The sequence below is a fragment of the Juglans regia genome, chromosome 5 (assembly GCF_001411555.2).
Source record: "Juglans regia cultivar Chandler chromosome 5, Walnut 2.0, whole genome shotgun sequence".
Lineage (NCBI taxonomy): Eukaryota > Viridiplantae > Streptophyta > Magnoliopsida > Fagales > Juglandaceae > Juglans > Juglans regia.
This window is the reverse complement of record NC_049905.1, coordinates 7,657,940-7,670,290: the sequence shown is the minus strand read 5'-3', so window position 1 is coordinate 7,670,290 and position 12,351 is coordinate 7,657,940. Positions and strand designations below refer to the sequence as shown.

Below are 12,351 nucleotides of genomic sequence, written 5' to 3'. Positions count from 1 at the left end.
TGTCATCAACAGAAGTTGGAAATTATGAAATGTAATATTAGAAGTGATCTGTAATAGTTTTTGTAATTGTAATGACCAATTTTCTATTTTCAAAATATCCATGCACACAATCCATTGGCTACATCTTTAACCTTCTAGCATAAATATTTAACCGCATCCAAAAAAAATCAAATTGTCAGTATCAATAACATCCAACCTTAGTAGAAATTGTAAATAGTACATTCATCCATACAAAATTGTATGAAACAGAAAATAAAGAAATAAACATTTTAAAAAACCAAATCACAACAAATCTTCTGCAGCATTACGTCTCGCCACGATTTCCCTCTGTTGCTGCTGGAAATATACCTATTGTAATCCAAGCAAGGTACTCACGTCGATCATCATAATGCGCTCATCCGCTTCCTTCTTGGTGAACTCTAATTTTTCCGCCTCCAACCTCAGTCTCTTGTCCTCTTGATAGATTTTATTTCCCTTTTTTTCTTGGTCATATTTCATCTTCTCGGCCTCGAGGTGGAAAACATCTCTCTCTTGAGCACGTGACTCCTTCAGAAGCGTTTACTTCAGCTTGCTGAGCGTAACAATCTCCTATGTTGGCTGCCTTCGGCCTTTCGTTTTTCTTTCTCAGCTTTCATTCCCATTGGCCACTCCAAATATTGAATCTCCTTGTCCATAACATTCTTTGCCTCAAGATCAAAAACTGAATCTATTGTAGCTCCCGAACATGGAGTCGGGGTCGGGGATGGGGACAACGTTAACCTTTACTTTGGACCCTCATTTGTGCAACGCTGAATCCATTTAGGTTGGTCCTTCAACAGGTGCCAACAATGCTCGAACTAGAAGGAACATTTCTCTAGCGATTGGTTCATGATCTTGGTTTTTTCAAATTTGCATGTAAACAAAAAAAGACAATTAAACCAATGGAGATAAAAATTAATTATTGTGTAAAATAAGTAAAAGTATCAATATTCTACATTGTCTTGCTCGGTTATACCAATTTGATTCAATCCTTCAACCTGGGCTAATTTCGCACAAAATTTGTTCGTTGCCTTTTGCATGGATGACCACCAATATATTAAGGACTTTATGGTCCGGTCATTTGTGGTTTGTTTAAACTGCTGGAAGTATTAAAAAAAAAAAATTTCAAAGTTGGGAGTATTTTTGGTTTGTTCCCTAGACGGCATCAATTCTACAATTAAGCCATGTAGAGACAAGTAACTTGTCTTCTTCGGAGGTGAAGTTCGCACCCCTAGCTGCTTTCCTTACGCCGAGAGGATCGTTATGGGGTAGGGGTGGAGAGTCGTCAACAATCATAAGAGACTGTCCACTTTGACCACTGTAAGTGGGGTTGAGTTGAGGATCTTGACTTAGGAGGTTGATGAAGTACATATGTCTAGGGTCTTGTGAATCCATTTCTAAAAAAGTATACACACACAACAATTGGTACAAATGTTTGACATGTAACAACAAAGTTTGGGGTGATTTTGTAGGCGGCTTAGGAACCGAATGGTAACATGTTGGAAATTTGGCACCCTCCAATGGCTGCAAAATCAGTTGCTACAACTTATTGGTAGTCCAGATTACCATGCCATGGAGGAGTATACCAAATTTCTTGTGTCACCACGAGGCTTTGTCATCATTACAGCCGAATGTGGTAATCCAACAAAAGTTAGGTGAAGCATATTACTTCTCGAGCACAAGTCTTATACCCCGGTTGCAAAATTAGGTGAGGTACATTATTTCTCTATCACACCAAAATTAGCAACATATCACAAAATAATTACAAAACCTTAAACCTCGGCTACCATGAGACTTGTGTTTAGCTTTGATTGGCATGGAAACTTGGATATGCAGCAACCACCTTAGCAATTATAGATAAATAGGGAGCTCTTTGAATATGCAGTAGCTACCTTAACAATTATAGTTCATTGGAAATTTGATAGTTTTGCAAGTTATCTATCTTTCCTTTGTTACTATGACATTTGTGATTATAATCATTTACATAAAGGATTTGTCATTAATGGATGACAACCTTGAACGTTATATGTTTGCATTGGTTTTGAAAGAGCAAATATGAATATGAGAGTGTATATAGATGTATTGAATTGTCAAAAATGGGTATTTGTTGAATCTGAAGATTATGTATTAGCATCCCAATTACAATCACATTAGTTCTAGGCTCTAGCAAATGGTTGAAGGATGATTTGGTCGGTCTTGCTAGTTGAGAAATCATGTGGGCTTGCAGGAAGTCTCAATACAACCATCTAATAGAAAAAGTCCTGTGAAAAATAAAGTTCTGGCCGAAAGGAAAAAGAAATCTAGGGTCATGCTTAAAATCTTCACCCTATTCAAAAACCCATACATCCAATGCACCTAAAGTCGTGAAGCAGGAAGTGCCATCTGTTGAAAAAGTGAGAGTTTCTGCAAAAAAAAAAAAAGTTCATTGTAGGCTAAGATTTGGATTTGTCTCTTCTTATTTATAAAATAAAAAAAGATTTGGACTTATCTGTGAAGCGTGCTACTTCTTTGAATCCAAAATCTTTGGAAGTGGAGCCAAGGTCTTTTCCTCATTCTACAGTAGGTAGTGGCCTAAGAAAGAATGATGTCAAGACGAGCAGGACGGACGTCAGGGACCTTTGAAGAAGCTGCAAATAAGGTATTGGCTCATCCAGCAACTTCATTGTCTTCAAAGTCTTCTGCCAATAGAGTTGCAAATGTAAATGAAAGAAAGCATGGGGACTTGAAAACTATCTCTCCTCACGCGAACAAAAACAAGATCAGAAAAATTATACCTAGGAAACCCAACAATGACAAGGTTTAGGAAAAGTGTTGGGAGAGAACCATAATGTCAAGGTCATTTCCCGAAGAAGCGTTCTCTACTACACATAGTTCTTTGCTAGGATTTCTTCCTCTATTTGGTCTGTAACATTTCTTATCTGAAAAGAGATTTAAATAAAAGGGTAAAAGAGTCTTTTTATGGTGATGACATGTCTTTCATGCATTTTCGTGCCTTACTCCTTCGTGCTTTCTAGCATTTTTGTTGTTGAGTTAGTCTACATACAGTCTCCAAATGCGGACTGCTCATGCAAGTCCATATAATTATGTTTAAAAAAAATTAAAATTACAATAACATCATTTTTAAAATGATATTTTTTTCTTTTTACCCCCATTTATCAATGAGACTGTACACACAATCTCTCACTCAGTATTGTAAATAAAATATCTCTTTATTGTTATATTGTAATAATCTAGCAGCCAGAGCTTTGCCCATTGGGCCTGTAATTTTGGAGTCTTTAATTACCAATTCAAAGGTGTTACCAACCGCATACCCAAGGCCTCAAAGTCCTCTACTGATTTGGTTTTATGTTGATCAAGAATACATTCTCCTAATAATCAAGGAAAAAAAAAAAAAAAAAAGAACCAATGAGTGTGTATAAAGCAAGGTTGTTTTTATTCATTCTAAATTTTATCATAATCAATCATATCAATTAATATGGCATATGTTAAGTGATTTTATAAATCAACTACTTAAATAAAAACAATTATAGATCGAGATAGAAAACGACATTAGGCGAGTGTTAATTGTCAAATAAAAATTTTATTCATCATTCTTACACACCAAGCACCATATATTTTTTTTATAATTTTTTTCTCTTATCAATTGTGTGATATATGGATTATGAGTAAAAGAATTCGATTAGTTTAACAAAAAAATTAAAAAATAATATGGTGTGTGATGATGATGAATAGTACAGTTCTATATTGTTTTCTATCTCCACTTCTAATGAATTTATCTGAGAATTTAGACCACAATTGTCCTATATATACCTGCTTTGATTGTATCAGGTTCCAGTTGACTCGCTAGATATCTTTTGAAGTGCTCCTCATCAAGAAATTCCTTCCCCAAGGCATAAGCCTTAGGAAGAGCAAATCTTGCTCCTTAAATTAGCCTTTGGTTTAGCTCAGTAGTACTACTCAGTCATCTGTTGCCAAGTGTAATAATGGAGCCCACAAGTATGCTAACTAGATGACACGTGGCTAGCTCTTGTTTATTTTTCATGCATGCAAGAACCCTGGCCCTATGCTAACGCTTGAGCATCATCATATTCTTCTCTCTTTAAGCTTCTCTCCGTTATAAAAGATAACAAACAGAGAGTTATTTGAAGGCATAAATCAACACTGTGAATTGGAGCAATGACTCAACTCGACCGCATTCAAAGATACGGTGACATTAATTCCAGAAGTTCTAACAGCAGCTCCACATTTGAACCCTTTTTCCCTGGTATTTTCTTTCATTAATTGCATTCAACAGTTAAATTCATCGTTTTATATATATATATATATATATATATATATTTATCAGTTTAATCTTGCAGCATAACCGTTAGAGTTTGTCAGGGATCTCAGAAAAAGTTTATAATTTGTTGAACTAATGGTCATGATGTGAGAGCCATCATGAAAATTCATGCATTCATCACAATTCCCATGAATCTAACCAAGTTTAGATGCACAGGAGGTGAAGTTTCAAAGTGGTCACCTACATTTGGGAAGGACCATGGCCCTCATGCAGATCAGGAAGATCCAGACCACAATTCCCACCATCCCAAGAAATCAGTTCTGACCATAGTGAAGGAGAAAGCCCAGAAATTGAGACAAACTTTTATCCAGAAAAAGCATAGTCATGATCATTATGTAAGCACCACTCCCTCTTGGGGTGTCAGCTTGGAGGACAATGAAAATGAAGAAGATGAAGAAGAAGATGCAGAACACCACCTTGAATCCCCAAGTAATTCACCATCAAACCAGTCTGTTTTCTTGACAGATCTGTTCATTCTTGCATGCTTGGTGAATTCTCTGTAATTTCGTAGTATTTTTTTCTTTCATTTGCAGAGTATGAATCGGAGCTGGCTCCTGACTGGTACAAGAAAACCACAATGCAGAATCCAAGAGCAGTTCTCTTTGTTTCTGAGAAGAATGTTTTGGCAAGCTGTGTCAATCTTGGTGCTCCACAAAGCGGAAATGCTACTAATGGCGATCAAACATGGAGTAAGGGTGTTTCAGTGGAGAATTTGACGCATAGCCATGAGGCAGAGGAAGAAGAGAAAGCAATATCCCAAGAGAGATCTGAGGCAATCAGTCCAAGAAGAAGAACTCCTGTGGTTATAGGTGTGGTGGAGAAGGTCAAAGAAGCTGTGAATTCTTTGCTCAGGAACGACCAGTCGACGTCCAAATACACAGCTCCCATTAATTCAGCTAATACTCCAATATCAGACATGCCGATCTCCACCATTAATGCCCATTCGGCTAAAACCTCACCATCACATGACCTTCCGATCTCCACCAATGCACATGAAGGTAATCAATACTCTTTAATTTGTTCATGATTTGTTACTAAATTCGACTCTAATTGTGTATGGAGACTAGTTAACATCTTCCATTAGTAATGCTGAATTATGGTTTAAATTGATAGAAAAAGATAACATTTTTTTTTTTTGATAAATAAACAGATTTTATTAAAAAAGAATGGGCAAAATGCCAATTACAAAACTCTTATGCCCCGGCTATGGAGGCGCATTAGAAGCAAGGAATTCATGCAAGTCCATGCCATCAAAGTCCACGGCAATGGCCTAAGTATAAAGAATTCTAAAAAATAAAACTTTTAGCTCCTCCACGAATCTCTCCTTGTCCTCAAATGTCCGCTCGTTGCGCTTATGCCACAACACCACGTGATGCATATAGGGATAAAAAAAGATAAATTTAATTATTTAAATTATATTTTCTATTCACGTGTGAGTCAGAATATCCACAATAAATAGACTCGATGCATAGAGTCCGGGTTTAAATTCATTATTTATTTTCTAATCAATTAGATTGATAATAAATAAATAAATTTAATCATTTAAATTATATTCTAATATCATGCAAGTGAGTTAAAAATATTTTATGACCAAGCATATCATGAACTTATATTTAACTGATCATGGTAGTGAAATTAGAGTACTAAGCTAAACCAAAGATACATGATCTGTGCTTGAACAATTAAGGGCCTGACCCTGCTATGGATTCCATGTAAATGGTGTGATTTTTCTTTTCTGTTGCAGTTGGGGAAGAAGAAAGTTATGGGAGAATACTCCAAGCCAATTGAGAGAGATTGAATGCACCCTAGTGATGATAAAGAAACAAATTTCTGAACTGCATGTGTTCGAGTTTTAGGTATCAATATTTGTAGTTTGCACAGGTAATTTCCAGTTTGAGTATGTAATAATATTGTCACCAATAAACTGCATGTTTCTGCAGCTCTAGCTGTAAGTTCAAAAAATGTTGAAATCAATGCAATGAAAAAATGACCTTAGATTGAAGGGCAGTGTTATCTCATCCTAATAGAATGAAAGTAGAATAGAAGTGATGTGTCGAATTTTTCCTATATATGTATTGCAGTTTAAGACGCATTTATCATATTTATGGCGGGTCTTGTCCATCATTATGTCAGATGATCAATGGCGTGTGAAATTATTTTGTCTCAAAAGTTTAAGATTATGGAAATACGTAGATTTTATTATAATTTATATTATATTTTTAAAAAAATAATATTTACAGTCGTGAATGTACAAATATCGTATAATTATTTTGAAAAAAATAAATAAATATGAGACTTACATAAAAAGAAATTAATTTTTTATGAGTTGACTCCACTCTTTTTCAAAACGACTGCATGACGTTTGCGCATTCCACGACTGTATGTAGCATTACTCATATTTTTAACACTCTCATTCACGTGTGGGCCAAAATTCCTCTCAATGAGTGAGCCCAATAGAATGAAAGGGCGTAGAGTGTAGAGTAGTCAGGGTTCGAACTCAAGACATCTGCTCTAATACCATATAAAATTATAATTTGTTCCAAGAGTTTAAGCTTATAGAAAAATGTAGAATTTATTATTTGTATTATGTTCTTAACATGGTATACTTGAAGCAACGATGTTAGCCAGACACACGTAAAATGTTTTTTTCCTAATGTACATCTGATATACTACATCGGTGTACCTCACTTTGTAAACTCTCTTTTTATGAGGTTAATTCAGAGAGCATGTTCTTAATTCTCAACATGGTCTATCAGAACAGAGGCTGCACTAAGCTTAATGAGGTTAAATTCTATAGTACTTTCATCAGCCTTTCAGAAGTACAAATTTAAATCAATTATATGCAAGCTCTCAACTCCCACGTATTTGTTCTCAGTTTTTTTTTTTTATTGGCACTAGGCGTCTAGGAATAGCGTCCCGACTAATCTTGAGAATGCACTGGCTCTCAGATAATTCAAGAGAAAAATCCTCCAGCCCGATGACCCCTATAAATTATTTGCACCCAAGCAGATTTAAACCTTAGACCTAGAGAGAGCATACCCCCAAATCCAAGGCCTTTACCACTCAAGCCAATCCCTAGGGGTTTCTCAGTTAGAATAAATATAGATAGAAGTCACTATTAGTAGCATCCATTTTGTATACATGATGTGGCATCATGTAGACCACACATTTCTCCAAGTGAGTGTTGGGAACAATCAACTAAAAGTAGTCACGCAGTAAGTGCAAAGTGTGCACTGCTATAGTGACTTCTCTCTAGCATTACTCTTCTCAATTATAATTAGAGGAGAAAGAAGATCAAGTTGGGAAAGAAGGAAAAGCCAGCGCTTTCAAACATCGTTGTCTTCTATTTTCCAGTCCATCTCTCACTTTCTTTTTATCGCCATTTTATTTCTTTGAGTTTTGCGTTTGTCTTGTCCCATCAATATTTTTTTAAAAAACTTTAATTGCTGTGGGGACCCCTAACATAGTTTTTCTCCCACAAGGAATGTGTTTATACACCCATACATACATATTTCAATTATCTCAATGTCGCCTTGAGATTTCGGAGAAAATGAAAGCACGAGCAGCTTGACTTTTCATTCAGTAATCATACAAGGGAAATTTCAGTGGAAGGAGAAGATCGCTGTCTGCACAAGCAGGCTGATTTCTTCATGCGTACAAGTCAAAAACACACGAAAACTTCTTCCCTTTCCTTCATTTGTTCGTGCTGTACGTGGACCTACGAAACAGAGACAACGAAGGAGTGACTGAAGAACATAAAAAACACTATAGAAAGAACACAACAATTTTATGAGAAGGGAGAAAATGAATGATTTGAAGGAGATGACAACTAAAACAATACTGGATTCGACAACAACAAACACGAATAACTCAGCATAAATGACAAAATAATTAGCTATATTCTACAGCAACAAAGGTTCCACCTAACACAAATGATTCAATATAAGCAACACAATCATCTCATAAAATGAGAGAAGAAATGAGCAATTGAGAGAGAGAGAGTTATGAGATTACTCATGAACTCAATAAGACGGAAATCTATTTGCAAAACTTTTTTTGCACGCTCAACACACCATTGAAATGGATTCCACAGTGATTAAAAGGTACTAGACTGCGTTTGGATATTGAGCTGAGTTGAGTTGAGTTCTTTATAAATAATAGTGAGTTGAAATGATTGAATGAGTTTTATGGGATCCACCTAAGATAAGTTTAAATGTGTTCTAACTTTTTTTTATAATTATAATGAATCCCGCAATAAATGGTGAGTTCGACACGCCATATTTGCAGGTAGCAAAATTCAGTTTGTAATGGACACGCCATATATCTATCAGTCAAATATTGTCACTGAATTTTTTTCCATTCATTTCAAACGATGGTAAGATTGCCAAGACTTTTCCATGAAGAGGTACAAGGGAAAGATTGAAACCACTTATGTCTTCCTCATTTAATTTAGGCAAGAAAGTAACTGGACAACTAGTTTTTCTGTTCATACTAAATTTGAGAGGTTGAGATATCATTTTCCTAATCACAGATTCTACAGAATCCTCTGCCCTCTTGGTTGGTCTATCGTGACACATGGGAATTCAGATTTTTTAAAGCAATTCCCCATGACTATGGGAATTCAGATGTTGATATCTTGGCTGGCTCATTTAAAGGATCATTTGCAAAGAAAAGGAAAGTTCTTCTGTGATGATTTAGGAATAGAGATAGACACGTTATTGGAAACAGTGAAAACCCTCTGTTCACAGGAAGGCACATCTCTCCCACTTCTCCTGATGGCCACGGTTCTTAGATCACTTTATTTTCTGATAATTCTCTATGTTTCCATTTTTCCCTTGGCCTTTGCTCAAGATGAAAACCAATTCCTCTACAATGGATTCAATCAAGCCAATCTGCATCTTGACGGAATAGCAGAAATTCACCCCAATGGTCTCTTGCAGCTAACCAACCTTTCAAACCAGCAAGTTGGTCATGCTTTCTACAAATTTCCCATAAAATTCAACCCAACTAGATCTCTATCATTTTCGACAAACTTCGTCTTTGCCATGGTTCCTCAAGCTCCAAATCTCGGTGGTCATGGCATGGCCTTTGCCATCAGTCCCTCCTGGGACTTCATCCATGCTGTAGCAAGTCAGTATCTTGGACTCTTCAATTCATCAAATAACGGACTTCCTGCAAACCAGATTTTGGCCATTGAGATTGATTCTATTAAGAATCCTGAATTTGAAGACATCGATAATAATCATGTGGGAATTGATGTGAATGGCCTGAAATCAGTCGAATCAGCTCCTGCAACATATTTTTCCAATAAAGAAGGGAGGAATATAAGCTTGGAGCTCATACATGGAAATCCAATGCAACTTTGGATAGAGTACGATGAAGTAGAAGAGTTGCTGAATGTAACACTAGCCCCTACCGATATCCCAAAGCCAAACAGTCCACTCTTGTCAAAATACATCAATCTGTCTCAAATTCTCTTGGAATCTATGTATGTTGGTTTCTCTGCTACCACAGGTACACTTGCATGCGACCACTACATTCTTGGATGGAGCTTTAATAAAAGTGGACAAGCACAAAGCCTCGATGTTTCGAGCCTCCCTCCACTTCCCCCGCGGACGAAAAGAAAAGATAAATCAAGACTAATGATCATGACTTCTCTCGTTGCAGTAGCGGTTGTGCTGATAACAATCCTTGGAGTTGTTTGCTTTTTAAGGAGGAAGAAATATGAAGAAGTGCGTGAAGATTGGGAAATGGAGTATGGTCCTCACAGGTTCAGCTATAAGAGTCTCCATAAAGCAACCAAAGGTTTTAAAGACAAAGAGCTTCTTGGAGCAGGAGGTTTTGGAAAGGTTTATAGAGGAACACTTCCTTCTAATGTTCAAATTGCTGTCAAGAGAGTTGCTCATGATTCCAAACAAGGGATGAAGGAATTTGTGGCTGAGATTATTAGCATGGGAAGACTGAGGCACAGGAACTTGGTGCAGCTCCTCGGCTATTGCCGGCGAAGGGGAGAACTCCTCTTGGTCTATGATTATATGCCCAATGGAAGTCTGGACAAGTTATTATATAGCAATGAAAGAACAAGCCTTAACTGGTTTCAACGATTTCAAATCCTCAGAGGAGTAGCATCTGGCCTTCTTTACCTCCATGAAGAGTGGGAACAGGTTGTTCTACACAGAGATGTAAAGGCAAGCAATGTTCTCTTAGATGCTGAATTAAATGGAAGGCTAGGAGATTTTGGCCTTGCCAGATTATATGACCATGGTACCAATCCCCAAACCACCCATGTGGTTGGGACTGTTGGATATTTAGCTCCAGAGCTTACTAAAACAGGAAGGGCAACCACCTGCACTGATGTGTTTGCTTTCGGGGCTTTCATGCTCGAGGTGGCCTGTGGAAGGAGGCCTATAGTGCTACAAGCGCTGCCTGAGGAAGTAGTTTTGATTGATTGGGTCTTTGAATGTGGGAGAAAAGGAGCTATCCTTGATGCCAGTGATCCTAGATTGGAAGGTTCCTATGTGTCGGAGGAAATGGTGTTGGTTTTGAAACTAGGGCTGCTCTGCTCACAAGCAATTCCAGCAGCCAGGCCTAGCATGAGGCAAGTGAAGCAGTTCCTGGATGGCAATGCTGATCTGCCGGATCTACCATATGACAGTGCTTCTTTTGGTACATTTACAAGTAATGAAGAATCCCCTTTCTTTTTGTCACTTATTTCATCATCTGGCCAGGGTTCTGCTCCTTCCATGTCTACCACAGATTCAATCCTTAAAAATGGTCGTTGAATTAGCTGTGTCTCAGGAATCATCATAAGCAAAACCAGATCATGGATCGATGGTCCCTTGGCACACAAAAAGGCTACAGATTACTTGTGGGTGGAGAGAAGAGGAAGAACAAACTTGGGAAGATTATGATGTATACAGTAGATAAACTAGTTGTAAACCTGTGTGATGCTTGAGGAAAATTAAAATTATTTAATGAAAAATAATATATATATATATATATATATATAGTTGTTTAAAATGTCAGATAACTTTATATGATTTTCCACGGGTATTATATATTGTAATCTTTACAAATTATAAAATTAAAATTAAAATACATTATTTTTTTTCCAGGTGAAGAACTAAGCAACTTCAAACCTTATCGAGTTTATCGATCAGAGATCAAGATTGAAGTGGTAATAATTGAATTTAAGCCTTTAAACTCAAAGAATTTATGAGTTGGAAAAAGATAACCAGACTTCACAAAAGCAAAATTTCATATTTTTCAAAATTATATAGTGTGATAGATTATTTATCTAGTACTTGATCAAACCATATTGAGTGGCTCAACAATTCTGGTTACTCAGTAGAAGATTTTTTTTTTCCATAGAAAAAAATAATTACCGCATGGGAACCCAATCTCTCTACATTTGCTTATCTTAACTCCCTCCTTCTCTCCCTCCCACGTGCGTGCATTAAGCTAATATATTTATCAGGAATGAGGGAATTTATAGCTACAAAACATCGATTTCTCCCCTAATACAAGAAATTGTTTAATAGATAATTGTTACAAAAGTTTAAGTTGATGAGAAGATATGAGTTTAATCATTTCATTTATATTCTAATATCCAATATTGTCTCTTGTGAGTGGATCATGGCCCTCCTTAGTTAGTGAGCTCAACACAGAATATTTAATGAAATGGGGAGAAGTATGAGAAGCCATTCAACTAAAAGAAGTACCACAATCGCAAAAAAATTTCACAAAAATAAACTCACAAACTGACGTAGTTTCATGTAGTGTGTTAGATCTACTTTATAATAAAAATAATTTTACAATTTGACTAGCCAAATCAAATCACTTCAGTTTTTCGGTTTCCTTTTGTAAAATCCATTTGTGGTTAAAATATTTCTCTTTAACATAACATCATCGCAATAGAAGTCTTAAGTTCAATCTCTACTTCACACTTCACCTACATTTCATTAAATATTCCATATCTCGAGCTCACAAATAAA

The 12,351-nt window shown here is 36.4% G+C and overlaps 2 protein-coding genes across 2 annotated transcripts; both read left to right on the top strand.

Moving 5' to 3' along the window:
• The first annotated feature begins 4,052 nt into the window (after positions 1-4,052).
• On the top strand, positions 4,053-6,566 carry LOC109017753. Its single transcript, XM_018999949.2, has 4 exons — positions 4,053-4,282; positions 4,514-4,786; positions 4,891-5,355; positions 6,102-6,566. The coding sequence occupies exons 1-4, from the start codon at positions 4,195-4,197 to the stop codon at positions 6,143-6,145; spliced, it is 870 nt and encodes a 289-aa protein (XP_018855494.1). The 5' UTR covers positions 4,053-4,194; the 3' UTR covers positions 6,146-6,566.
• Positions 6,567-8,880: 2,314 nt separating this feature from the next.
• Positions 8,881-11,362, top strand: LOC109017763 (L-type lectin-domain containing receptor kinase SIT2-like). Its single transcript, XM_018999959.2, has one exon. It carries the CDS (start codon positions 8,965-8,967, stop codon positions 11,137-11,139), a length of 2,175 nt encoding a protein of 724 aa, XP_018855504.1. The 5' UTR covers positions 8,881-8,964; the 3' UTR covers positions 11,140-11,362.
• The last annotated feature ends 989 nt before the right edge of the window (positions 11,363-12,351 follow it).